The 27,173-nt window shown below is 40.9% G+C and overlaps 4 protein-coding genes and 1 long non-coding RNA gene across 8 annotated transcripts; 3 read left to right on the top strand and 2 right to left on the bottom strand.

Annotated features, from left to right (window-relative positions):
• Nucleotides 1-4,451: 4,451 nt before the first annotated feature.
• On the top strand, nucleotides 4,452-9,065 carry glb1l (galactosidase, beta 1-like). Its single transcript, XM_079277646.1, has 16 exons — nucleotides 4,452-4,635; nucleotides 5,223-5,392; nucleotides 5,468-5,618; nucleotides 5,809-5,869; nucleotides 5,956-6,050; nucleotides 6,132-6,312; nucleotides 6,414-6,472; nucleotides 6,569-6,690; nucleotides 6,849-6,889; nucleotides 6,986-7,104; nucleotides 7,187-7,261; nucleotides 7,348-7,437; nucleotides 7,567-7,680; nucleotides 7,842-7,973; nucleotides 8,270-8,497; nucleotides 8,593-9,065. The coding sequence occupies exons 1-16, from the start codon at nucleotides 4,570-4,572 to the stop codon at nucleotides 8,794-8,796; spliced, it is 1,908 nt and encodes a 635-aa protein (XP_079133772.1). The 5' UTR covers nucleotides 4,452-4,569; the 3' UTR covers nucleotides 8,797-9,065.
• A 120-nt stretch (nucleotides 9,066-9,185) lies between these two features.
• On the bottom strand, nucleotides 9,186-13,773 carry ankzf1 (ankyrin repeat and zinc finger peptidyl tRNA hydrolase 1). Of its 3 annotated transcripts, none has more exons than XM_079277643.1 (16): nucleotides 13,708-13,773; nucleotides 13,215-13,356; nucleotides 12,973-13,124; nucleotides 12,784-12,886; nucleotides 12,498-12,709; nucleotides 12,316-12,425; nucleotides 11,958-12,111; nucleotides 11,319-11,541; nucleotides 11,119-11,217; nucleotides 10,852-11,016; nucleotides 10,620-10,748; nucleotides 10,251-10,518; nucleotides 10,021-10,132; nucleotides 9,771-9,938; nucleotides 9,621-9,691; nucleotides 9,186-9,530 (listed from the first exon to the last, which is right to left on the bottom strand). In XM_079277643.1, exons 1-16 carry the CDS (start codon nucleotides 13,708-13,710, stop codon nucleotides 9,404-9,406), a joined length of 2,238 nt encoding a protein of 745 aa, XP_079133769.1. In that variant the 5' UTR covers nucleotides 13,711-13,773; the 3' UTR covers nucleotides 9,186-9,403. The 3 variants fall into 3 exon arrangements, with proteins under 3 accessions (XP_079133769.1, XP_079133768.1, XP_079133770.1); XM_079277642.1 differs by having other exon boundaries at nucleotides 10,852-11,019; XM_079277644.1 differs by having other exon boundaries at nucleotides 10,852-11,019; nucleotides 13,215-13,385; nucleotides 13,708-13,745.
• A 973-nt stretch (nucleotides 13,774-14,746) lies between these two features.
• LOC306783453 lies at nucleotides 14,747-18,186 on the bottom strand. 2 transcript variants are annotated; one of them, XR_013772298.1, is made up of 5 exons: nucleotides 18,141-18,186; nucleotides 16,731-17,082; nucleotides 16,433-16,587; nucleotides 16,206-16,299; nucleotides 14,747-16,065 (listed from the first exon to the last, which is right to left on the bottom strand). It is a non-coding gene; the product is annotated as an uncharacterized lncRNA (long non-coding RNA). The 2 variants fall into 2 exon arrangements; XR_013772299.1 differs by lacking the exon at nucleotides 18,141-18,186 and having other exon boundaries at nucleotides 16,731-17,738.
• A 3,316-nt stretch (nucleotides 18,187-21,502) lies between these two features.
• Nucleotides 21,503-23,331, top strand: hce2l2 (high choriolytic enzyme 2-like 2; the record flags this gene model as incomplete). Its single annotated transcript, XM_079276634.1, has 9 exons — nucleotides 21,503-21,562; nucleotides 21,649-21,691; nucleotides 21,765-21,824; nucleotides 21,930-22,085; nucleotides 22,211-22,328; nucleotides 22,540-22,718; nucleotides 22,901-22,982; nucleotides 23,072-23,205; nucleotides 23,312-23,331. The coding sequence occupies 9 exons, from the start codon at nucleotides 21,503-21,505 to the stop codon at nucleotides 23,329-23,331; spliced, it is 852 nt and encodes a 283-aa protein (XP_079132760.1).
• A 1,112-nt stretch (nucleotides 23,332-24,443) lies between these two features.
• Nucleotides 24,444-26,062, top strand: hce2l1 (high choriolytic enzyme 2-like 1; the record flags this gene model as incomplete). Its single annotated transcript, XM_079276635.1, has 9 exons — nucleotides 24,444-24,515; nucleotides 24,613-24,664; nucleotides 24,760-24,819; nucleotides 24,895-25,047; nucleotides 25,137-25,254; nucleotides 25,379-25,557; nucleotides 25,659-25,740; nucleotides 25,833-25,957; nucleotides 26,049-26,062. The coding sequence occupies 9 exons, from the start codon at nucleotides 24,444-24,446 to the stop codon at nucleotides 26,060-26,062; spliced, it is 855 nt and encodes a 284-aa protein (XP_079132761.1).
• Nucleotides 26,063-27,173: the final 1,111 nt, after the last annotated feature.

Below are 27,173 nucleotides of genomic sequence, written 5' to 3' on the forward strand. Positions count from 1 at the left end.
TCAACTTCCTGTTTGTTTATAGAGCTTCATCTGCCAGTGCTCCCACAGTAAGATTGTATTCTACTCCCTATATCGGTTCCTATATTGTAGATTAATTGCTTTAAGAAACCTGGAAAATGAAGCCACGGATGCAAACAACTGCTGAGTTGAATCTGTTGTAAAATGCAAACGCGCCACTGGGCCTTTGTCGTGTTGCCGGGATGTTATTGTTTGTTGTTTCGTTTCTCAGAACAATTTTCTCTCAGCGTCCACAGTATCAGCATGAGTGAGCCCAGCAGTGACTCACTGGCCATTCAGAGCCTGAGAAAACAGACAGGCTACATTCCTCGGTGCATCCTGAGCTCGGGACTGATATGGAGAACGGTGGGGAATTCTGCAGCACTGTCTCATGGCATGTGATTCAACTGTGTGATTCACGGAGGATTGACCCTTAACTACGTCACCAATCAATGAGCTTTATATGTTTAGGATTGGCAAAGACAAAGATTGGTGTTTCACAGGGAAATGCATCTCTACAGGCCATGTAGAGGTTGTATGTATAGATGATGTATTGAGATCCTTCACAACGTTCAACGACTCTTTCACAAGTAAAAGTCCTGCATTCATACTTCCATAACAATTTAGAAAAAGGAGCAAAATAGTTTGTTATATTATGATTTTGAATTATTATTATTGCTGCTGAATTGCTGTTTGTGCAGCATTTTAATATTTGTTGCTGGTTATGGTTGAGATAAATTGGTGGATAGGTGGTTCGATCCCCGGCTCCGCTAGTCCCATGTCGATGTGTCCTTGAGCAAGACACTTAACCCCAAAATTGCTAGCTGTAGTGGTGTATGAATAATGTGATATAATCTGATAGGCACATGTCACTTAGCCCCTGCCATCAGTGTGTGAATGGGTGAATGATGACAAGTAGTGTGAAAGTGCTTTGAGTGATCGGAAAGACTAGAAAAGTGCTGTACAGACCATTTACTCCTCATGACAAGTAAACGGTCCTTTTGATAGAGCGCGCCTTTGACATCAGCAGTTCCAAACAAAGAAATCTGTATTTCTGAGTGGTGGAGGTATGTGGGGGTGGGGGATCGGAATACACCTGCTTCCATCATAAACAACAAAGAGGGCTTATTTGAGGGGTTGGTGGGGCAGGGGGGGGGGGGTGCTTCAATCTAATTACAGACTCTGGGGAGATGACATCATTGAGGTGACGCCCGACCCTAGGGTGAGTGTTTTTCTGTGTCTCCCATCACATTAGGAACAGGCCTCTTCAAGTAGTGTAGGCAAGCCCGGTCTGTATCTTTACACAGTAATTGAAAGGCTCACCACAGTGTTTTGCAAGTCAAATAAGAAGTTTTTAAAACCATAATGTAGTAAATGCAACTTGAACTTATCTCACAGTATCTGTGACTGCAGCAATGAGAGTGAAGTAGTCTCTGTGCTGTTTGTATTAGTCTCAGTCACTTCCTTTAGACGTCCAGTCTTGCTGTAGTATTTCAGTAAGTGGTGTTGTCCTCAGTGCATTATTCACTTGGGGTTTTGTGGTTTGAACATCCATTTTCCACAAGCTCAGGGGCTTCAAAGATGGGATACGGAAAAGCTATCCTCGGGCACCACCATGCTCATAACCAAATTACAAGCCTGTGTATGTCGTTCATCCTCTCATTCCCAGGACAATTAACTGCGTCTGACAGTGGGCTAATGAGCCAAAGAGCCATAGCATTTGTCCTATCTGCAGTTGAGACCAGTTTGTCATTAGCAATTGGGAGCACCCACCCTTTCAGTCTTCCTAAAATGGAGATTGGCAAATAATGAGACAGTGCAGGAAATGAGATTGCTGTATGGACAATCATTAGTGTTGAGGGGGTGGGACTGGAAAAAGAGTAAACGCATTGGGAAAAGTATGTGTGTGTACATATGACCACAATGACAGGCCAGCAGGCTGATACGCTCATTATTAACCCAAATGAGCACGATCAACTGCTTTGTGTTTACATGACAGAGATAAACTGTGGTTGCTATTCAACATCAGCCGCTTCACTACTTAGGGACTTTCTAGAACAGGGGTGTCAAGCACGTCATTTTATGTGGCCCGCGAATCCGTCAGATGAATAAAAAAAATAATTAATAATAATTTAAAGTTAGACTTGACAATCAAAATATTCCCATAGTCGAAATTATGAGATAGAAAGTCAAAATTGTGAGCTAGAAAGTCATAATTATGAGATAGAAAGTCAAAATTGTGAGATAGAAAGTCAAAATTGTGAGTTAGAAAGTCATAATTATGAGATAGAAAGTCAAAATTGTGAGATAGAAAGTCATAACGATGAGATAGAAAGTCAAAATTGTGAGATATAAAGTCATAACGATGAGATAGAAAGTCTAAATTGTGAGATAGAAAGTCATAATGATGAGATACTTCACACAGTCACAGAAGCAGCTCTTTGGCTGGTTACTGTACACTTGACATGGAAATGTATTGTGAGTTCATTGAAGACTACTTTAAACGTGGCTTTACAACACATGAAATACTTCACGTGGGATTGTGGAAACGCACCCTTGAAAGGATTTTAAGGTTTGAACAAAGTTATTGTAATAACTTGTTTGATATTTGTCTTTGATATTTTCTTTAATAGTTTGATCTTTGATAGAGTAATGTGGGTTTCTTAACCCCAAATTAAAAGGATTTAAGTTAAAACAGAAATGTGCTTAAATATATGTTTACATTTATGTAACTGCATGTACAATATTTTAACACTTGAATAAACAATAATCAAATGCAGAGACAGTTATTTACCAATATGTTAGGAGTAGTTACATTTACACAGTCTTACATTTACAACCGGCCCTTTGAGGCCGACCGTGATGCTGATGTGGCCCGGAGTGAAGATGAGTTTGACACCCCTGTTCTAGAACCATAATGATGTGCAGGCACCATCAGGACTCTTGGACACAAATGACTGCAACAGATGTAGTGACAAGACACCTTTTTTTTTTTTGTTGCTGGAAATATGCAATTAAACAGGCACAATAGATGCATTCAAGACCACTAACGTAAAGAAGAAAAGACAGTTTGACTGCTTAAGGATCAGTGAATTAATTCATGAATTCATAGCATATAGACATAAATCATGCTTGTTTTTTATATTCATATTTTTAGATACAACAAAAAGGCATTTAGAAAATAAAGCCTAATATAAAAGCACAAATCTTCTTAAGAAACAATTGTCTCATCTCAATCAGAACTCACTTTTCATCAGCTCACTTCAGTTCTCATTTAGGTATTGAAGCGCCATCTAGTGATTTATATAAGCATGTGACGTTATTGCACATTTAATTGTTATCAGAAGTCTAACTGCAAATGTACTTGAATCATTAGAAAGAAACATTACCAACTCATCACAAAATTGAAGTGTCGCAGAGTTCTGTTATAACAAGTGCCTTGAACCTTTGAATAAATATGTGAGCTTTATGATGAAGGGTTTTAACCATCATTCAAACAACATGAAAAGAAGAGCCATGTGCTGCAGGTATGATAAAGCAAAACCATTCCTGAACAGGCTGCTTTGTTATCTTGCTATGCCAAACACAATGGAATTGTTCTAAACCTACATAATGCATAGCATGTTGTGACAGCATCACTTGTTGGCTCTCTGTTTTTTCCTTACCCTACACAGTTACCTACTCTCATTTTATTTCATTTATTCATTTTATCATCATTTAACTTTGGTTGTTGACATGTATGGATACTCCATCCAGCTTTAAACAATTTCTTTACCATGCTGAACATATATGGGAGTATTAATATGTCACTTTATCTAGTTTAAATCTATTTTTCTCATAAGCTGAACAGTTTAGCGTGAACAGTATCTAATAACAAAACTGTAAACACATTATTTTTGTAGTTTTAACTCTCATTATTTTCATTATTTCAAAGTGAATTGAACGCCAACATTTCTATGGAAGCACATTTCCACCACTGTGATGACAAAATAAAGATCCTCCAAGTCAATATAATGAGAAACTTTCTTAAAATAAGGACTTAGCATCTCATAATCATGACTTAGTATCTCTTTAATAATTATGAGGTGCTAAGCCATAATTATGAGAAACTAAATCATAATTATGAGGTAGTAATAGGACTTAGTATCTCATAATTATGAGATACTAAGTTTATTTTGAGAGGTTTGTCATTATAATGACTTACAGGATGTTTTTTCATCACAGTGTCGGAAATGGGCTTCCATACATTTCTTTATTATTCATTCCCAAAATACCAAACAGAGGACTGTCTATGAAACTAATATCTTGAATGTGGTCAACCATGCAGAGCAGTAGAAACTTTTACAAGCAGCCAGGGCACGGCTGGAGGTGAACTTGTCGGTCTTTAGGACCCTGCGGATGCCCAGTTATTACCACGTGACAGTGCTTTACAGGCAGGACGTTGATGATGATTCTTCCCCCGCTGCTGACAGACTACTGAATACAGCCATAACAAACATGAAATAGTCCTCGCATAATGCTTATTAGTGATGCACTAGTTTAAGGTGAGGTTATCGCAGGAAGGCAGCGGACATGGCTGCTGGTGTCTTACTCTTCGTTGCAGTGAACGTCGCTTGTTTATCCGTCAGTGGAAACTTGGTAAGAAACTAAAAGTTGACTGAGGTTACATTAATTATAGAAAAGGTCACCTGACTACCCACAGCGCCGTAGTTCCTGGAACCTTTTATAACAGTTAAAGTGGAAACAGTTTTCCATTTAATCTCGGTTTTATAAAGCACACCTCGACGACAGATTGAAGGTGATAAATACCATACTGTATGCAGTGCAGGACTCAAATAATATATATATATATATAGTATATATTATAATCAAACAGCACCAGAGTGTACAAATAAAATTCCAGTAAGTGTATTACCATATATCTGGATTACATTGACATCTAAACCTGAAAAGTAAGTTGTGACAAAAGCTTCTAAATAAATTTAGTGGAGGAAATATTTACCTACAAAATGTAGTTGAGAAGAAGTATATAATATAATAAAATGGAACTACTATAGTCATACCACGTGAACTACAAGTGCCTCAAAATGTTACATTTGTACAGTACTTGAGTAAATACTGGTTAAATTCCACCACTGTTTGTATCTAATAGAGATTACAGTGTCAATACAAACGTCAAGCTTTTTTAAGATACACCTTACTAGATACCATGCCATCTCTTGCAGGTCTCTGGAGAAAGATCATTCTCTATCGACTACAAAAACAACTGTTTCCTCAAAGATGGGAAGCCTTTTCAGTACATCTCAGGCAGTATTCACTACTCCAGAATCCCACAGTACTACTGGAAGGACCGTCTCGTGAAGATGTACATGACTGGACTCAATGCTATCCAAGTGTAAGTTCAACACATTGCATATTTGGCGTTAGCTATGCTCTTTCTTTACAGCACATGTGTTCTGCCTCCACACAGATATGTGCCTTGGAACTTCCATGAAGCGGTGCAGGGGGTCCAAAACTTCAAAGGGGACCGAGATCTGGAGCATTTTTTGGATCTGGCCAATCAGACAGGTCTTCTGGTCATTCTGCGTCCCGGACCGTACATCTGTGCAGAGTGGGAAATGGTGAGACATTGAGCTTTTGAACAATTTGTAGTAACAAAATGAGTTTTTTGTAACATCAAAGCCTGAAGCACAATAAGTGATAAATGATCAGGAAAAGTGTCTTAAAACCAAGACTGACAATGTGGAAACTGAGAAAAGAGTATGCTTTATTTGCTGCATTCTTTCAGTGATGTTTGGTCTTTCTCCCCAGGGCGGATTGCCAGCGTGGCTACTTCAGAAACCAAACATCATACTTCGCTCAGCTGACACAGGTATGAGTACTGCACCTACTGTTTGTGCCTTTTTTTTGTTTGTTTTTTATGCTAATATGCCATCGATTTGTTTTCCTCTGCTCCAGATTATGTCCAGGAAGTCAGCAACTGGCTTGCTGTTCTTCTGCCCAAAATGAAGCCGTGGCTGTATGTCAACGGGGGCAACATCATCACCGTCCAGGTAGAGCAGGAAGTGGTTACGTTTTGTATGAATTAGTATTATAATATTGTTTTTTTTATTATTTATCTTCTTTGGCCACAGGTGGAGAATGAATATGGAAGTTACTTCGCTTGTGACTACAACTACATGCGTCACCTGCGGACTCTGTTCCGCTTCTTTCTGGGGGAAGACACAGTCCTGTTCACCACTGATGGAAACACAGACAAGGAAATGAAATGCGGGACTCTGGAGGGATTATATGCCACAGTGGACTTTGGCACAGGTTGGTATTTGATGAAAATGATTAACAAGATAGCAAGCACCCTGTACTTAATGTTATTCATACGGAAAGTTGCAATTTCTACAATGTGTCCCCTCATACAGACACCAACATAACTAAAGCCTTCAGCCGGCAAAGACGGTTTGAACCTCGAGGTCCCCTGGTTAGTTGTATATGAATTCACTTATCTTAAGATGCAGTTATTACTGACTCCTCAAACCAAGCATATGATGGGAACATGTTTTAAATGATGTCACAGGTGAACTCAGAGTTCTACACTGGCTGGTTGGACCACTGGGGAGATCAGCATGCTGTGGTTGATGCTCAGAAGGTCAGCCGAGTGCTACAAGAAATGCTAATCATGAGGGCCAACGTCAACATGTACGTCTCCCTAAACACTCGCCAACGTGCAGAAATATAGAAATATAGAATAATATAGAATATTGCCAGCCTTTTCTTTAGGATGCACCTTTCTGTGTGATGAACAGTAAGTTTCCCACACTGAGTGTAACATTCCTTCTCTCTCTCTCTCCTCTCAGGTACATGTTTGAAGGAGGCACTAACTTTGGCTACTGGAATGGTACAGTCATTGGTTTCATAATCAGTACCTTAGTTGTTCACACGATTTAGATAAAGATAAAGGCTCAGCTTGTGATCCTTTGTAACTCCCCCGAAGGTGCCGATCATGACACCAGGTTCCGCTCAGTGGTGACTAGTTATGATTACGACGCCCCGCTGTCTGAGGCAGGAGACCCCACAGAGAAGCTGTTGGCCATCAGAGACGTCATCAAGCAGGTAGCATCGATTTAACTGAGGTCCTGATTACACTTGTTGACATGTCTGAGATATGATTAACGCATCGCTGTTTTCTCTACAGTTTAGAGATATTCCCTTTGGCCCCATGCCACCAGCAACTCCCAAGTTTGCTTATGGCTTTGTGACCCTGAAAAAGGTAAAATAATCTCAGCTTGTGAAGTGCAAAAAAGTGTAAAGAGCCGGATGTTGTGACTGATGCCAATAACGGACACTTTTTTTCAGGTGGGCAACGTCAGCGGCCTGTTGAACACGCTCTCACCCCTCGGGCCAGTGAAATCCCAGTATCCTCTGACGTTTGAAGAGATGAAACAGGTATAGTGTGTCTGTCCAAAAGGCAAACAACAGGGGAGGGGACTAGTGTTGTAGTGGCAGTAAACCTCTTGAAATGTGGAGAACTTCTAGACCGTTGTGTCTGCAACCTGTCATGTCTATTGTGTTCAGTACTATGGATACATGCTTTATCGGACCACGTTGCCCCGGGACCTCTCAGAGCCTACGCCACTTATCTCTCCGCTGAATGGGGTTCATGACCGTGCATATGTGTCCGTCAATGGGGTAAGCCTTCACAATGAACTTTTGTTGTCTGGCCAATCAGATCTGTCAGGTCAGGTATAGGGAAAACATCACAGGTTGAAAACAGGCATGATTGTTTCTAAAATGTCAGGTGTGTTTTTAATGTCCACGCTCATTGAGTGTGTGTGTGTGTGTGTGAACAGGTTTTCCAGGGTCTGTTGGAGAGAGACACTGTGCTGGTGATGAAGGTAACTGGACAGCAGGGGGACACTTTGGACGTCCTCGTTGAGAACATGGGCAGGGTGAACTTTGGCAGCAAGATCAATGACCACAAGGCAAGAGAACAAAGTCCTGTAGACAGTGAACAATCACTTATTTAACGCCCCATTAATTAGGGTTCTGCAAACCTCAATGCTGTGTGTCTGAATCCAATTACTGCTAAATCAATATTAAATAAAGTTTTATATGATGGGGTGTACACAAACAATATTATCAGGGACATTCCTGACAAACTACAAACCCTAAAACAATGACGACAAATGAAGACTATTCCTATTGTTGATGGTTACTGTGTTTAGCCTGACCTACCGACACAACGTATACACTATTAAACAGAATGCATGTACTTCAGGGCCTCTTGAGCAACTTGATCCTGGGTCGAGATGTACTGACTGACTGGAACATCTACCCTCTGGACATTGATGGAGCCATCGCTGGAGGATGGCCTCATTCAGACAGTCAAAAGTCCTTCCCTGTCCCTCAAACGGACCCATCAGTCGGACCAGTCTTGTACATGGGGACCTTACAGCCCAACGGCCTGGCCTGGGACACCTTTCTCAAGCTCAGTGAATGGACAAAGGTAATTTCTTTTGAGTGGTGGGTGTTTATTCCTTGTGGGTTTACCTCATGATTCCAGGCAAAAAAAATAATAATTTTGTCTTTTTTTTATATCAGGGTCAGGTTTGGATAAATGGTGTGAATCTGGGACGATACTGGCCAGCAAGGGGCCCTCAACAGACTCTTTATATCCCTGGACCCCTGCTCAGCACCACCCTACCCAACAACATCACAGTGCTCGAGCTGGAGAGGGCCCCAGCACACCTACGGGCTCTTTTCATGGACCGGCCTCAGCTTAATGTCGTTGCTGAAAAGTCTTAATGGAGCGCAACATGCAGCTGAAGGAATGCTACATGCCAACATCGGAATGAAGCAAGTTTGACTGAATTCATAATCATAGCAATCCAATGTCCACTGCTTTAAAACAGCAGCCAATCAGTCAAACAGTGATGCAAAGAGGATTTTGTCTTCAACGTTCAACATACACTGACATAACAGTATTACAGTTTTTCTTTTTTTATTGCATTTGCTTATTTACCATTTCCATAGTTGCTGATACTGTGAATAAATTATACATTTATCATGTTTAATACGGTTTATTCTCCCAGTTGTCTTGAGATCATCTGACGTGATAAAAAAATGTAATCTCAAATCCATGTTTTGAGTTGAAAATTAAACTAGCACATTGGCAAGACACACATTAGATCTCTATCTAGGCTGCCAAATCTCACTTTAGCTTTAACGAGGGAGCTTCCTTCCAGCCAAAGATGATTTTCTTTTCTTTCATCATTCTTAGTTGTTTATCAAAGGATTATGAAATCATAATCTGAAAAGGGAAGACAGAAACTTGCTTTCTTCCTTCTCTTCTTTAAATAAGATTTGTTTTCCCCCCAATTTGCATTTTCTTTTGTACATTTTGTTGAACTTGTTAGGTGTTGCCTGGAAGAGCGTGGGCTTTTCGATGTGCTTGGACACAGCGAGGGGAGCAGAACGAATAATCCAGGTACTGAAATGGGATCTTCCCGAGCAGAGACTCTCCACACGACCAGCACCTCCTGGAGACAAAGAGCACATTGTCATATTTTATTTTACATTTTTTCCTAGTGCAAAGTCCTACGTGGCATTATGACGAAACTCAAACTTACTTGACATTAGATAGGCCATCTCCTGCTGCAGATACTTGCACTGCTAGCCTCCGCTCTGCTGCCAGAGCTCTCTTTAACAAACAAAAGAAAACGGTTAACATTAAAAAAAACATACCCTGAATATCAGAGATTAAATACACGTTAACTCACCTTTTCACGATCAGTCAGAGATGCAAACTTCTTCTTTTCCTCTGCCTCCGACTCTTGTTTCCTCTGTTCCTCCCTCTGCTCTTTCTCTCGCTGTTTTTTTACTGCCTTTTGTGCCTTTTTCTTCTCCGTCTTTTTCAATTCAATCTCTGCCGTTAGGGGCCCAGGGACCTAGAGGTGCACAGGTGTAAAGAACGAGTGCTCCGCTTGTATTTAAAGACATACGTGTAAGAGTTAGACTGCACATTCTTACCTGGGCCTTGACGTAGTCATATTTATCCGGATTCTCGGCCATGTATTTACGAAAGACATTCCTTGTGTCTTTGTCAGGGCAGACAATATATGGCGTCTGCCCTTTGTTACCCCTGTAAAGGAAGATTTCAGAAGTAACGTTTAAGACCGGGTATAGAATCACTGCAATTGCTGCAGATTGTCACACTGACATTTGAACCTTTACCACGCTTGAAAATATAACTTCTATACCTGCAGGCTGGGTCAGCTCCTGCATCCAGGAGCAGCCTGATCACGGCCTTCTGTGCAGCAGCTGAGGCAACGTGCAGCAAAGTGAACCCCGACGAGTCTATGGGCTGATTGAGGAGCGTTAGAGGACGTGGCACACCAGAAGGGTCTCCACTCTGTGCCGTTTCTCCAGCTGGCTGAAGGAGCCCACGTAGAAATTCCACATCCCCAACCTTACAGGCTGTGAACACTTCATCCCTCAGGCCGTACTCTGACGACTCATCAACACTTTCTATAGACGCAGAAAGCGAAATAATAAGTATCTTAAAACAAGTGGCAATGTTGAGTAACAGGTGCAACATGATGAATAGTGAGAAAGAAGCACTTGCTCACCTTCTAGTTGCTTCTTGCTCTGCGCTTTCCTCTTCCTCTTGTGCTTTGATTGGGTCTCTTGAGGGGCATCTTCTGCTGGTGCAGCCTCCAGCACTTCTTCTTGATTGTCTGTTTCTGTGTGACTCAATTCTGTGTCACACATGGGTGTAAAATTTCATAAATCTTGCGGAACCTTTATGTGATAAATAAGCATATCTTGGGGTTCTGTAACACCTATGTGGACCAGACCTACCCTCATTCTGCAGTTTGGATTCCTCCCTCTTTCTCCTCCGTCTTCTCATGTGCCTGGAGGGATAGATTTCAGACTCCCTGAGGTCCAGAGTTCCTATTGTCAGCTCCACCATCTCCAGCTGGATGTCTCCACCCTCTTCTTCACCAGAGCTATCGTGGTTTTCATCTTCTGATGCCAAAAATAAAGAGTTCACAGTCAATATTTGACCCACATTGAGCTCAAAAGAATGTAAGCCCATAGTGTACACACTGTGCATATTCAGCTCACCTTTCTCTTCAGCTGTATTTATCTGTGCTGTGGCTTTGATACTTTTTTTCCAGGCCTTCTTAGATGGCGCAAAGACTGCAGACATGTCCGTGTCTTTCCCTGCAGCGAGATATTTTGCACACCGTATTGATTATACCCCTAGCTGTACGACAATGAGCAGATAACATGTCATCATTCCATGGATGTATAATTCAGCTTACCATAAACACGGACGGTGGAAAGCACCTCGTGAGCCCTCTTTGCCTCCCGAAAGGTCGCCCTGCGCGTGGGAAAGGGGAGCGTGTGGATCCTGGGGTCTTTTTTCTCAAACGGAGCTGCACGGCCACCAAAAAAGATGCTCTTATTGTAGCTGGGAGCTCGTACAAATATCGCAGAGGCTTCCGTCAAGTGTTCGGCCCAGCTGACCAGGAGATCCTGGATGTCCTGCAAAATGTTACACAAGTGTTTGTGTGAGCACATGAAGAAGTTGCGAGCTCACCTTATAATTGAGTTGTGGACTACGCTGCAGAAAAGAAAACTCCTAAGAATGGATTACATCACAACATGTTACATAGGTTCGTTTTCTAAATTTAATTGAAGTGTTGAACGGTCATAAAAGGAGCAATATGTGTTAAATGAGAAAATTGTTGCTGGAGATTTTCGGTAGTTCCTTTTGGAATCAGTAACCTTTACACAGAGAGCAAACTGTTTTTGTGAATAAGCAGCACCTAGGATGGATACACTGACAGAAACTTATTTGGTACGAGAGAAAAACATAATGGAAGTCAGCAGAAAGCAAAAGTAAACTATCATTGTGAAGGAAGAAATGACAGCGGCTGTTAAGTGAACTGTGACCTTGCCTTGACTAGCGCCCCCTCATTGTATCGCCTCAGAGCAGCTCCTGCAGACTTCGGCGCGTGGCCGCGGTTCTGCGAGTCTCTGAGTCCTTGCGCGGTGCCGCGCTTCGCTCGCACCGTGTATCGGTGGAAGGTCTTGTGCTGAAGGACTTCTTTTCTGTAATTCAACACGTTGTGTTAGTTAGACCATTCACAACCTATTAGTACACGAACGCAACTGTATATACACTTTCACTCCAAAAGTTAAGTTAGTTATTAACCAGGTTTTCTTGTTCGTGACAACTCTGCTTTTACCACTTATAATTCCAGCCATAACGTGTAATCTAAGGTCCTGAAAGCAAACAAACACCCTCACACTCACCCATGGAACACAGCGCCAGCAAAGTGGCCTCCACCCGTCATGAGAATGACCCACACAGTGTTCACACTCATGAGTCTCAGGAAGGATCCCACTTCTTCCTCGTCACCTGACTGAAATAAATAAAATGTCTGTTAACACACACATCTCGCACACCGTACCGTACTGTACCTGCTGAGCCTCACCTGTCCCCGTAGAATGCAGCGGTACGCCGTCAGATATTGTCCGGCCGAGTTCTGGAAAAACACCTTGTTGGGATGCCGGCCGGTAAATAAACTGGTCTCAACCGAGCTCTCGTTATCGGTGCCGGTGACATTGCTGCTTGTTCCGCCGCTCTCGCTATCCGAGTCGTCTTCCTCTGAATCCGACTCGGAGCCCGAGATGCTCGACATGTCTCCTGTAAAGCAAGAACACGTGTGTCACAAACTATACGGTCGCTCTCGTTTCGGCGTAGGACTCCGGTTTCCTCACCAGCTCCAGTCTTCCTTTCAAACTCCTCAGCTGTGACTGGTGGCATCGCCGAAATCTTTAGTCTCAAGTTGAAGCGATGCCAGTCCAGCTTGTAGTGCTCCATCTGAAACATGAAAGACAATGTCGTATGTAAATGACGACCCATGCTCATGTACAGTCTTAATGGAGCAAAGTGTGTTGTGTTGTCACCTGTTCCTCTCGACTGATAAAGGGGCATTTGCAGGCTGAGCAGACCATCTTGTCCGACACCTCTCTGACCAGACTGGACTCCCGCTGTCTGTCATCTCTGACCAGGCTGGACTCCCGCTGTCTGTCATCTTCTGGGGATTTGTCTTCCAACTCTGTGAGGAAAGCAATTGAGATCAGCTTCAAATAGACAGAACATTACCGTCTTTACTACAGAAACCAAAAGCTACAATTCATACACACACCGTCTGAGGCTGGGCGAGTGTTTACAGCCTGCCTCAGGACGGACTTCACTTCTCTCAGTCCGCTCAGAGCCTCGTCATTTGGGGACAGAAGAAAGATGGAGCGGTACTCGGCACCAGTCGTCATGTTCTGGACCTCATCGGCCTGTCAAGTTAAGACACAAGTAGAGAAACCTACCCACTGTTGTGATCGGAGTTATCCAAAACAATACGTTTCGTATATTGCCACAATAATTAAGTACTAGTCTGCAGTTAACAGCTTAGTCTAGCTCTTACAACATTGTTGTCATGAGATGGCGCCAGCTTATAACCCATTTTTACCCTCTTGTGAAAGCTAACGTTTTAACATGCTCTTTCAACGCCACACGTAGTAGTGACTAATAACCATAATCTTCTTTACAAACGTGTGCAGTCCACCTTTTTCTAAAAGGTAATTTAGTATATTACAGCTACTGTAAGTTACAATTAGCTCACTTAAAAATAGCAAACAACTTACCATAAAAATGAGTTTCGAAAAGTAGTGCTAATGTTGTGTTGCCTCGCTTCGCCATAACAAACCTACGGAAGCGCGGAAGTGACAATAAAGCGTCAACGAGACGTCTATGGGCTGCAGCGGCGGAAAGTAACCAAGTACATTTACTTTTTAAGAAGAAAGCTACCATTTTACCGTGCTTGTACTTTACGCATTTCAATTACTCCCCTACATTTTGAAGCAGACATTAATACTCCATTACATTTATTTGACCACTTTAGTTTTAGTTACTCTACAGGTTTTGATTATTAATACACAAAAATAAACTAATACATTTTTATTATAGGGGTACTCAGTAGTTAAGTAATTTACCCCAACCCTGTACACACAATCACGAATTATATTCCAGTAATTCTGAAATGGGCAATTCTGCACGATGACAGTTTTACTTTTAATTTGATGCCAATACCTTTGCACGTTTAGTTATTGTTTCAATGCAGGACGTCAACTTGTAACAGATATTTTTATGCTGTGGTACTGCTACCTTTACTCGGTGGCCATAGACCTTTTATTTATTGCACGAGTTCTGGCCTTTCTTGTTAAAGACTGCTATAAAAGTGAAGGTGGTGGTTTCTTATAAGCAATAATCAGTTGTATGCACAGTGAGAAAAGAGTCATCAATAGAAGTTTATATCAGGGCTGTTTGTATAAGTCACTATTTAAGCAAAAATATACTGTATATTGTGTGTCTGCAATGAATCAACTAGACACAAGTACACTCAAAAAAATAATTCATTGGATGAACTCAATTAAATTGTGGGCAGGTTTTCCACCGAGGAAATATAGTTAAACCTACCTTAAACTAAAAACATCCATGCAATATAATTAAATTGAGTTAGTCCGACTCAATTTTATCAAATACAACCTAAATAAAAAAATACCATTCATGAAATGAAATTGATTTGTGTTAGTCCGACTCAATATAGTACAATTCATTGGAAATGAATTAATCAGGTAAAAAACTTTTTTTTATTTGACCCCCAATTAAGACACGAGACAAAACCTAGTTCAAGTGTTTTTTATTGAAAATGCTTAAATACATTAAATATGGTACAAATCTGACCATCCATGATTCTAGAGCCTGCATTTCATTTTTTAAATATAATTTGTTTTTTTTACAAAAACACTGATCAGAAAAGGATAGCAAAAAAATTCCAAAAGGATCTATACAGTGCATCTTTCATCGTTTTTAAATATTAAAACAGTAGTCTTGTAACAGCTCCACAACTGGTGACAAATAAATACCAAGCTATCCCAAATCCCTTGGCGCCACAAACAAAGACGCCATGAGGGTGGAGGCTATGCACTGCTCTCCAAACAGGGAATATCATTGCACTGCAGTGTAGTCACTCACCATAAACTATCATTTCCAAAAAGCACAAAACTTCCTGCAATCGATATGTACAACCACTATTGCAAGTGCTAAATTCCCACTACTTTGGTTTGTCAAGAGCAATACAGCTGTTTTCTTTCCTACCAGTACAGATGGTAGTACAAAAGGACTCCTTTACACTGAAGAATAGCCGATGATGTGTTATCATGTGCAGAAACAGGCAACTTGGACCACTTTTGGGCTACAACAGTAAAATCACAAAACATCCACAAACTAAAACTTATAGATTATAAATAACAAGGATACTCATAGTCAATGGAAGTTACAGCGTATTGAACTGTGTTAGGGTCCATTTCAACTCGAGTAGAGAGTCATTCAATCAGACAACGAGGAAAATGGACGTGCAAGTTGACGTTCAAGCGTAATCACACTCGAGTTGGGATGTGGAGGTGAATTGGGCAAAACTTTCTGCGGGTAAACACTTAACCAAGCTTGCAGTGACATGTAAAAGTTCCGCAATTTACAGTCTCTGGCTTGCCTCTGTGCAGCTTAGTCAATTTTTTCAAAATGTCAGAACCAGGAAAACATCCATGAGGTCATGGATTGTCGTTGACTGGGCGGAAGATGAAAGTAGAAAACATCCAAAATATCTGACAAGGTTCTTTGGCTTTGTCACTTGGTGTTCACCTCTTGTGCAAACATCTTGATTTTCAGCTCCTGTATCTTAGAATTCAGCTTGTGCCCATCCAAATTCATTATGACCTTCTGGAGAAGCTCAAAGATGTACTTGAAGTTGTCTGGAAAGCTTAGATTAAGGGCACAAATTAGCCCAAATCATGATGAACGCCATGATGACACCGTCTACGTTGTTCAGGACTTTAATGCAGTTGATCAAGTCCCACGTCCTCTGGCTCCCAATCTCTTTGGATCATGTAAATCCTTATGACAGTGAATGTGATGTCCCTCACTGCATCCTCAGCGGCGGAAGCCTGACAACAACACAAACACAGAAAACTTGTGTTTAAACTTGTGATTAATCCACAAACATGTGTGTGTATATATATATATATATATATATATATGGGTAACACTTTGACGCTACATGGGAAACATATTGCGATAAACTTACCAGATTGATAAAGAGTCTGGATCTTCATTGAGGTAGATGACAGGCTTCTCAGATGCCCTTCCCTTTTGGTGTTGATGTCATCACACTAAAGGTTCTGGATAAAAGCAGAATAAAAGCAGGCCATTTACTATTCATCAAATGTTTTAAAAAAAGCAGATATGGACAAGAAAATATTACAATAACCACCCCAATACAGTGAAACTAATATTGTATACATATGTACTAACCAAATCATTGATGGTCAGGACATCCTTGACCTTTTCTCCTTCACACCTCCTTTGCTCTTTAAGCCCTGTATCAGGGAGTCTGAGAAGAGGTCCAGCTGTGACATGAACTTTGATTGAAATGGCTTGGTGGTGATCAGCAGGAACTCTGCATTGACCTGAATAACAAACAAAATACAGCTGTTTGTTACTTGTTTATTATAATTACTATCACATTATGTGGGATTATTAGATTCAAATTGCGATTGTGAAGCCATTAATCATCAAAATGGTAAACACATAGAAACACACATTTACTTACTTAACTTTGCTGGAACAGGGAAGGGGCCTCTGCTCCACAATCTCTGGTTGAATGTGCAGTTCAGCATGTGTGATTTAGAAGCTTACTCCATGTATTAAATGTACATGGGTAATGTATGGACATGTATAGCGATAACTGCCCCTACAATGCCCATGCAACAAGAAATACCTGCTAGCTAGTTCCAAACTGCATTCTTTACACTGCCACATGCAGAGTCCTAAAGAGAATAAAGATAATTAGTACATATCAAACTGAACAAATAACAATGAGAGATCAGCTTGCATCGAGCATATAACCTATTACGTGCTATCATTAGGAGGTTGCCTCAAGAAGCTTGGTAATGCTGATCAAACTGCAAAAGATGAGATAAATATATTAGTGGAGGGAAAGGCTGGAATAATCCAAAGTTCACATAAAACAAAGTCAAGTCAAAAGTGCTTTAGAGCACTCACAAATATAATGTTACCATTTAGAATAGACTAGCAATTCACCTTTTACAGCAACACTAAAGCTACATACAACAGCAATCAAATCATGCAAGCGTGTTAAATAAGATTAAGACAGTCATTTTAATAAAATATCAAACTGTTTGCCTTGAAAACTCATTCGCACTCCTGCCTGCGTTCACACAGTGTAAGGTCATAGAAATACAATGAGTAGAACGGACATCGATGTTTGTCTTGGTCGTTTTACTCGTTCAAAAGAAAATAGTGCTCAACACTGCGCATTGACCGTAGTATAACAGAAAAGTTAGCCCGCTACATCGATCAGTTCTTCACAATGACGACGGTACACGTACAAACTGCCGCTGCTCTGATCCAGTTACATCGGTTTGAATGGGAATGTCCGTTCTACGCTCGTTCTATTTCTATGGCTGCTGCGCTAAAACGCCGCTGACTTCCGTGTGTTCATGCATCAGGTGCCCGCGCGAGTGAGAGGAATTCAGCGGTTTTATGAGCTCATGATTTATTCATATTAAACATTTTTCAGTGACGAAAACGTGGCTAAACCCACTACAACTGAACGCCCACTACTAGAGAGAGTGGCCTTCTGCCTGCTCTGCCTGCCGACATTATGGCGCTGGAGAGGGGGAGACCGTAGTCTGCTCGTTTAACTGCTCTCCTACTGTTTTTTAGTGCACACAGTTCATAAGGAAGCCTTCGGCGCTGCGTCCAAGCCGTATTAATGACAGTACCCTGATCTCTGGTCTGCTCTATAATGCAAACCACGTTGGCTACCTAGCTTGCTAGCTAGCCTGTGTTGCCTTCGATCTTATTAAAAACGGAACAGTCGTGTGGCTAAGTTATCACGTCTGTTCCACACATTGTGGTCATTATTACAGAATGGAAGCCTTCATTGACAGCGAGGTACAGTCTAAACTACTACAACAAAATATATAAAGTTACTTACCAAAGAATGGACGGTCGGTTTGAATCTTGCTGCAGTCGGAAAGGGGGGAAAGACACTGAGAGCACGTGATCTGGTACAGGCGCAAGGGGTAGTCCCCCAACCAAACACATTTATTTTGAGTTGATACACACCATCCAACCTAAATACATCTAATAAATGAAAGTATTCATGCATTTTATGTTAGACCCATTAAATATAAATGTGTTCATTTTTTAACTTGATATATTTAAATTAATCAAACACGATTTAAATGTGTCACCTTTAAGAAGGGCTTGAATCGTTTTTTTGAGTGTAGATTTTAACACTAATGTTAGACAGACAAACAAAAACAGGTGCATCAGTGACCCAATTATCCTTTTAGCTGAAGGATATTCATATTTCACAGTATTTAAGCCCCTTACTATCATGCATTTACTTGGGTTGACAGCCACTGTGACAGTTGCGTACCACCACTTGCTTTTTGTTTTTAACAAACCAAATATGCATATCCAGAGAGCTATCCTGCTGAGCTATTAAAGTGCTCCTGGGACAAGATCAAGTCAAACATGTTATTAAGTGAAACAAAAAAATGTACACAATTTAATATGAATATCAAACGCATTGAAAAATAAAAAAACAGACATGCCTGTAATCTTTAAAACAAATGTTACATTTTTGATTCACTTGGGTTTGCGTGGATTTCTCTTTGATTTGTTAGTTGATGCTCGGATCAAAGCTCGTGCTGTTGGCAAAGAAAGACAGCAGATTACAAAATACTGCATTTCAAATCCAAGTTAAGCTCCAAGCTCCCCTTACCAGCCATATTACGAGCCTTTGTCTCTGCCAGATGCTTTTCCACCTCCCGAATTTCAGCAGCAAGGCTTCTCGCTTTGTTTGTGATGTGCTCACTCCTTTCCTGCAAATCATTCCTTTCGTTGCTGAAAGACAATAAATGCAGTGAAATCATTCTGGATAAGACAACAAGTTTGGTTTATGCAAAGGATACACTCTCTCTCTATGCACATAGCACAGCATATTAACCTGTCCACAGAGGCTTGTCCGTTCAGTTCTTCAGAAAGGTGCTTTTCCTCTTGCAGCAGATGACCCAGTGCAACCAATTTACTCACAACTTTACCTTTTTCCATCATCAGATCCATTCTCCGCACAGTTTCTACCGTACTGTAAAAATGAGAACAGGAATCATAAGAGAAATACAAATGAAACAAAGTCATAACTGTATGATATAATAGTCTATAAAGTATTGTTTGGTCAACCTTAAATGAAGCTATAGAAACTGTTGGGTAACAGGTCAGGACACTGAGGTTTATCATGTAAAAAGGATCTATGGTCCGTTCCTGGAAGCATGAAGCAACACTTCCTTCTCGTGGAGGTCATTCTGACTATTTCTCTGCCATATTATGTAAAAATGTCTGTTGTGAAAAAAAATAAATACATGTATATATATTTGACATGCGGCTGTCTTTACATTTGGTAAGCATGCTGCATATTAGAGAGGCAGAGCAGGTGACTCACTTCAAATCACACTCGATTAACAAATATAAAAATCAAGTTGAAAGACCTGCAACTCATCTTGACTTGATAACAACTTACAAAGTTAAGAGTCTCAACATGTTCTGCTTAAGCATAGTTTTGTACAACCTCCCCTTTTTGACAGCTGATAGTGGTAGCCTTGAGCGAATGCCACTACTCCTCTTGCTGCTGCTCCTAAACTTTGTCCAAAGAATGCTTCAATGTAGCCTACATTTGTTTAATTTTATAACTTTAGTGTTATCACGCAAAGTAGGCTACTTCCTCTCACAGATGGCATCTGTTTAAATTTATACTATTTTTCTTTTTCTGAAGGACATGAAACATTTAGGGGGCCAAATGTAACAAAAAGCTGAACATGAAAGCGAGAGTCAATCGTGTGCTTTTCTGTGTTTGTTATTTAAAACTTCAACAATGATTTTGTACCCATACCAATAACCACCGAGTGACTTATGCAAAAACGTCACAGAGAGGACACAGGTGGAGACTAAATCGTGTTTTTCCCGCATTTTCATCCAGAGAGACCAACTTCAATACACCTCGAGTTAACCAAACCAACGCTACATACTCGGACTATAACACCGGTAACGTTACCATTGATTTATCTCTTCTTCAGCATGCAGTCTTTTTTGCCTGACTTCGGCCAGTCTGCGAGTGGTTTCTTGGATGGCATGCTGCAGCTCTCTGATCTGCTCCTGCAATTTAATGAGGGAATCACAACGTTTAGTTTTCTGAGAAAGAGATAACTAACGCTAACACGTGCTGTAAAGTTTTCATTAGCATCAACCTACCATAGGAGACAAGTGCGACTGAAATGTATGATTAGAAAAAGCGGGCATGATGTATTTTGGTACGAAAGTGTTTCCTTAAATCTCTGCCGGTACACCCCAAGTCTCTTAATTGCATCGTTTCCCTCACACTTGGGTCTTTTCCTTGAGTTTTAGTCCCTCCCACCAGGGTCCGATTGATAGGATTTTTTCTCAACATCACTGGAGTTTCATACCAGAGTTAAGACAGACAGATTAAATACTGACAGCTGTGATCCGCGACCGATGTCATCAGAAACAGACGTCGCTTCACGTGACACTTTATAAGGAATGGACGTCTCATTTCTCTTAACGCATTTCTCTTCATTCCTCTTTCCTTGCAAGACGCAAGTGAGGGGAACGTGGAAGCAATTAAGAGAGTGATGTAGACCTGTGGTACCGGGAGTCGAACTCGCGGCCGGCTTTTCCACTTCCACCGCTTTATATTAAGCACTTCCGGTGGTGATGCCAGAGCCCGGATAGCTCAGTCGGTAGAGCATCAGACTTTTAATCTGAGGGTCCAGGGTTCAAGTCCCTGTTCGGGCGGTAGTTTTTTCTTTTCTTTTTGAAACCTATTTGGATGAGAAAATGTTATTCACAAGTGTGTTTTGCAATAGTAACTGATCATCTGAAGTTAGCAGCGCAGCATAGCATAGCATGCCAACTGTTGGTGAGTTTAGCTTCAGTAGAGAGAAAACAGCCCTCCTGGTAGATGTTAAGACATCCAAAGCCTAAAATTGCCCAACAACCAGTGCCAAACATTAAACCATTTCATTTTAAGCTCGTCATTGAAGTGGAGCTGTAATTACCCACAGTGAGACCTCCCATTATCCTCCTGTTGGAGTTGTTGTTTGTGAAAGAATCAATCTAATATGGGGATTAACCTCACTCACAAACAAATAACAGTAACCTAGTAATTTACCTGATATAATCATGGGTATTATCTCTGGACAGAGAGTTGGAACACCTATAAAGCGTGGGTGTTTGTGCAGGTAAAATGGCAACACTGAAGACATCTGACTGGCAAAGATGGAGCAGATTATCCTCTTGTGCCTGGCTTCCACCTTTCTATCGGCCGTACATGCTCAGGTAAATATTCATGGGATTGGAGTGGGACAAGTTCAGCAGCAGACTGCAACAGAATTGCAAACAACTTTGTCCATCTTTTTTTGCAGACATTTTTGTTCAGCCCAAAATGGGGTCCCGTTGGCTATAAAGGTAAATGCAATTTGGATTGGAGCTTAATGTTTATACGAGACAGCACGCTGACTAAAAGCAATTTTTTTTTCAGAACGGGAAGAGTATGATGGGACAGCAATGGATGAAATCATTAAAGCTAATGAGTTCCAAGGCAAGTTTCACACAATTTACTTGTATTCTTTTGCAGTTTACACAATAAATGCGCTCCTGTTTGCCATGTCTAGAATGATTTCATTTTCACTGATATTTGTCTCAGCTTCCCGAATTATAGACGGCACAACCAGTCTCCGAGAGGGCGACATTGCTGTTTCTCATGGAAGGCGCTCCAAAGTCTGCTTTGCTCGTAGCTGCCTCTGGGCTAAGTCAGTGGATGGACATGTCTATGTTGCATATAAGCTCTCACCTGAATACTGTATGTTATTTGTACTTTTCTAAGTGTAAACAAATGCAACACAGTCTGATACTTTTTGCAATTCACTAACTTTGTATTTGATGATTTTGTCTGTTCCTCACCGCTCTGTCTTTACAAATATACAGCGGAAATGGAGACAAAGCTCATAAAGAAAGGGATGGAAAGTGTAGAGAAAGGTACCTGTGTGCGGTTTCTTCCTTGGACTCACCAACGAGACTACGTCGACATCCAGCCGAAGTCCGGGTGAGAGTCAAAATGTTACTCCTTTGGCAACATGTTTTTCTGTGTGGAAGAGATGTGAAATGCAGCAGCTTTTAGAAATATAAGTGGACTTTAAATGGAAAGAATTATCATTTAATATCAACTATCCTGCTCTACGGTACAATACTAAACTCTCTCCTTGAAGTTGATCTAATGACATGTGCTGTGTGTGTGTGTGTGTGTGTTCATCCAGCTGTTGGTCCTACCTTGGTGCGCGTGGTGGAAGACAGACCGTGTCTCTTCAGAGTCCCGGCTGCCTCCGTGTTGGAGTGATCTCCCATGAATTCATGCATGCCCTGGGCTTTGTGCACGAGCAATCTCGCTTTGACCGGGACAACTATGTCACCATCATGTGGCCAAACATTTGGAGGGGTAATGTCAAAGGGGCAGGAAGGGATGTGGGGGGGGGGTAAATTAATGGTAAATTGAAGAACAATTATGATTAACTGTATTTCCATACCAATTTAAAAACAAAAATGTGAAATCAACAACAACACATATCAAAATGAATTCTCACATATATTTAGTATGAAATATTTTCCAACTTCTAACAGATCGGTTGAGGAACTTTGAAAAATTCAAGACTGAGAGTCTGGACCTACCGTATGACTACGGCTCGATCATGCACTTTGGGATGTAAGTCATAATTTGATGTGGATCCCTCAATAATATATTATACTGTGGTGTATGTATTATGATGTAACACATACTATTTATATGTTCAGGTATGCCTACTCTCAGGACGGGGAGCCGACCATCATTCCAAAGAACAGCCAGAACAGCAAGGACATCCGGCTGGGCCAGGCGGCAGCTCTCAGCCACATTGACAAGATGAAAATCAACAGGCTTTATAAATGTGGTCAGTAACAAACATCCTGAAGTAACTATTGCAGAGCCCACCCATATTGCAATATGGGCTTATGATACCAACCATGTCACTTTTTTCTGTCTCTCTCTCTCCATAGCTGTCAATGATGATAACTAACCAAACTGGACTGAGTTGAAACAGGAATTTGCTGAACGCTAATACAATAAAACAATGTTAAATCATCGAAACAATTTCAATAAAGATTGATTCAAGCGTTTCATCAGCATTTGCCCCGTGTGCATGCAGTCGTGTTTGTTGAAACAAGACATGTCGCTGATGTTCAGAAGGCTGAGAATGTGAGCGGGGGTGTAAACTATCATAGTAAAGAGAGAAGTAGTCATCCAAGTGTCCTTACCCACCCAATATAAAGTATACAGCATGTCATTTCATGAATCAGTAACAGATGACTCGAATGTCAATATCATACTGCAGTACCACACATGCTGGCATACATAATACTGCAGTAACTTTTTGATGCATGGGTCATGTGATCACATTGAAGGATAACTAGATGGAAGTACGTTTTAATTAGAGGAAGACCGGAAAAACAAATACCTGGATTAATAAAGACCCAATTTATGGTTTGCCAAGACACGAATGTATCCATACTTGAAACCATGCACCCTTAACTTAGATATATTATCGTACTGTAATGTTTTGCAGTGACGGGGGCAAGATTTCATAAACGTCATTGTTCTTCAAATTGGCCCCTTGATATAAATAGAAATACTTTTTGGAGATGGATAAGGGTTTGTTTTTATATATTTACCGATGCGACAAAATGATTGTTGTCAAGACAGTTATCATCTGATAGTTTATCGCAAAATCACTGGTTGCTGGTACAGTCAGACACAAATTGCTGGTCTGTTGGACTGGGTGGACAGTTATTCTCGTGATAGCAACTGCTGAGTTGTAGCACATCCAACAGCAAAACACCCTGAAAGTATCTTCATTTCTGAAAGTGCTGAATCTTACATGCACTAAGTACAGGGCCCAAGTCCAGGTCAGCATCAGGACCACCTGTTAAGGATCAGCAGTGGACTTGAGTAAATTACACACACCGGATGATAAGGGGTCTTAATCGTGCTTCATCGCAGAACATGTGCCCAATCAGTACAGAGCAGAGGAGGAGAAGTGCCTATATAGATTCAGTGGAGGGGAGGAATTCATTTAGCTCTTGCATCGCAGGACCGCAGACTGAAACTGGTACACCAGTCTGAAGCACAATAATGCATTCTACCATGATCCTTCTGGGTGTTTTATTGGGCTTGCTGACCCAGGTGTACACTCTACCCGTTAAGGTCAGTACCAAGAAAAATGATTTCAGAGGAAAAAAAACCTTTTAATCTCATCATGCTTTGCAACCAGAATGTATTTTAATGCATCTTTGTATTACAGAATTCTACTGGAGTGCACGAGGGAAAAGTGAGGTTGAAAAGGAAATACTCAGGTGGGCTCTTAAATTAACTTCACTTCATCATGATAGTACTCTACATATTGGAAAATCGAGGAAGAATGTAATGATCTGTCTGTTTTTGTGTTCAGATGAAAATACAGACCACGATGAAATGAATGCGATGGATCAAATCCTGGAAGTCAACAGGAGTACGTAAGCATGTGAATTGGGTAAAAGTTGTTTAGCACACCCTGGACTAACTCAATGTTATTGTCTCCCATCAGGATTGCGAGCCCCCCGAGGACTGTCCTTCAGAGAGGGAGATATTGCCACCTCCTATGTACGGAGTGCCATAACCTGCCCAGGCAATGCCTGTCTGTGGCCAAAATCAGTTGATGGATTTGTTTACGTTCCCGTCATGCTCTCTCCACTATATGGTATGAATACACACATATAAAGAGGTGTTGAAAAGGCACTGGGAGTTCAAATCTTTCCGTTAAACTCAAGTGTTTTTTTTCGGTTGTAGACGACATGGACAGAATCACCATAGAAACTGGGATGCAGGACATTGCCTCTGGAACATGTATTAAATTTGTTCCACGCACTCATGAGGCCAGCTTCCTCGATATCCAGCCTAGATATGGGTGAGCATAAACAGCGACGCGTGGCTTTTTAAACGTCTTGAAATTGACTGTGTATGTGATTCTTACGTGGTGATTTTTGCATTGTGATGATGACACATGCCTTTTCTGATTATGTACCCCCAAGCTGTTGGTCGTTTCTGGGGCAGACTGGAGGCAGCCAGGTGCTGTCGCTGCAGACTCCTGGGTGCATGTGGTCAGGAGTGGCCTCCCACGAGTTAATGCACGCCCTGGGCTTTGTTCATGAGCAGTCTCGCTCAGACCGAGACCAGTATGTCTCAATTGTATGGAGAAACATCATGCCAGGTTTGGATGAATGATGACCACTCTACATTATGTCCTTACATTCAGAAGAGCCGTCTCTTTACCTAGTTTGTGATTTCCTTGTGTCTTTTATGTTTTGACAGACCGCATTCATAACTTCAGGAAACAGGCGACAAACAATCTCAATAGTCCATATGACTACAACTCTGTCATGCATTATGGAAGGTGAGCTGCTCTTTGAGGCAACATAATTATTGGTTTTGAATGTCTTTGCTGGGGCGTCACAATACCATATACTTTATGTGTCCTTCATACAGATATGCCTTCTCTGAAGATGGTGGACCAACAATAATCCCCAGACCAGATCCTTACATTCCCATTGGCCAGCGAGATGGACCCAGTAACCTAGATCTTCATAAAATAAATGTCCTATATAACTGCGGTAGGTGAACGTACACATATTCTGACTGAAAAAAAAATCTTTCTTTCATTCAAAATCATTGATTACATTTTTTCTCTACTCCCCACTACAGGTGTCAATGAGTAGCTGGATCCAGAGTGTTATATTCTGTCATATTCTGTTGTCAGATGTGTGAAGTGGTTCATTGTAACTTCTGGTCTTGAGTAGATAAGGCAATATTACTCTATAGCAATTTCATCTTTCCATCATAGATTTATTATCAGAATTCTAGTCTGTACTTTTAGATTGCATTCAGTCAACTCTGAGGACAATCTGCTAATCTGTGATAAAGATAAGCATGAATAAAAGGGGCTAGTAAGAATTGAAAGCTGCTTTTCTCTAACATAGCTCAAATCAGCACTGTGATTTGTGTGTTTCGATGTGCCTGCTGCTGCCAATTAGATCACTGCATCTGATCTTCAAATCAGTTTGTTCCATTTTCTGCCTCCTTCTCTGCTTCTGCTCACTTAAAATAAAGAAAGTGCATCTGTAATGGAGAAATAGTCTGTTTCATACATCTTTGGTCACATCTCTGTCCATGGAGTGTCTGACATTGCTTTCAGGTGGACATACATTCGACTGAAATTCAGTCTGACAAGAGTTACGGTAACCTTTTTTTTTACCCATTCACCCATGTGGAATGATGTAGGGTTTTACTTAAATAAAAATAAAAATGAATACATGTTTACCTTACCCTGCACTAAACCTTGTGAAATATGTCAGGAGTTTTAAATCAGACTAATCAATGAAACAAAAACTAATTATATTAGCACCTCTGTTTTTTAGGAGCTTTCCTGTACCCCTGGCTGTCACCTTACAATCACTTACAAAAGCTATAAGTGCTCTTACCCTGAAATAAAACGCCACATCTTAGTTATTATGTTCTGCTCTTCACTGCCTAGTTGTAGTGGAAGAGAAAGGGGAGGAAAGGCAAAGAAACACTAACAGATAGCAGGAACAGACAGTTAGCAGTCTGATGTTAATGGTGTGTATACTGTCAAAAAGAGTTGAGATCCCATGAAGCTGCCTTAAATGAGGGAATACATGTTCGGTATGTAAATTAGGCTAAAGGGACATAAAGCGTATGATTATAGTTTAAAAGATGAGATCAATAATCATTTTAAAGCAAGCTTGTATTACATAACAAATGTAAAGTGATTTTAACAAATGTCAATCTGATAATAACAATACAGTAATA

Source organism: Melanostigma gelatinosum, assembly GCF_949748355.1.
Source record: "Melanostigma gelatinosum genome assembly, chromosome: 10".
NCBI classification, from domain to species: domain Eukaryota; kingdom Metazoa; phylum Chordata; class Actinopteri; order Perciformes; family Zoarcidae; genus Melanostigma; species Melanostigma gelatinosum.

Coding starts and splice junctions, on each gene's coding strand:
- glb1l (XM_079277646.1), top strand. CDS start 4,570: ATGGCTGCTGGTGTCTTACTCTTCGTTGCAGTGAACGTCGCTTGTTTA. Junction 6,691..6,848: donor ATGAGGGCCAACGTCAACAT/GTACGTCTCCCT, acceptor CTCTCCTCTCAG/GTACATGTTTGAAGGAGGCA. Junction 7,974..8,269: donor GCAAGATCAATGACCACAAG/GCAAGAGAACAA, acceptor CATGTACTTCAG/GGCCTCTTGAGCAACTTGAT.
- ankzf1 (XM_079277642.1), bottom strand. Junction 12,887..12,972: donor TTATCAGTCGAGAGGAACAG/GTGACAACACAA, acceptor TTCATGTTTCAG/ATGGAGCACTACAAGCTGGA. Junction 10,519..10,619: donor GAGCAAGAAGCAACTAGAAG/GTGAGCAAGTGC, acceptor CTGCGTCTATAG/AAAGTGTTGATGAGTCGTCA.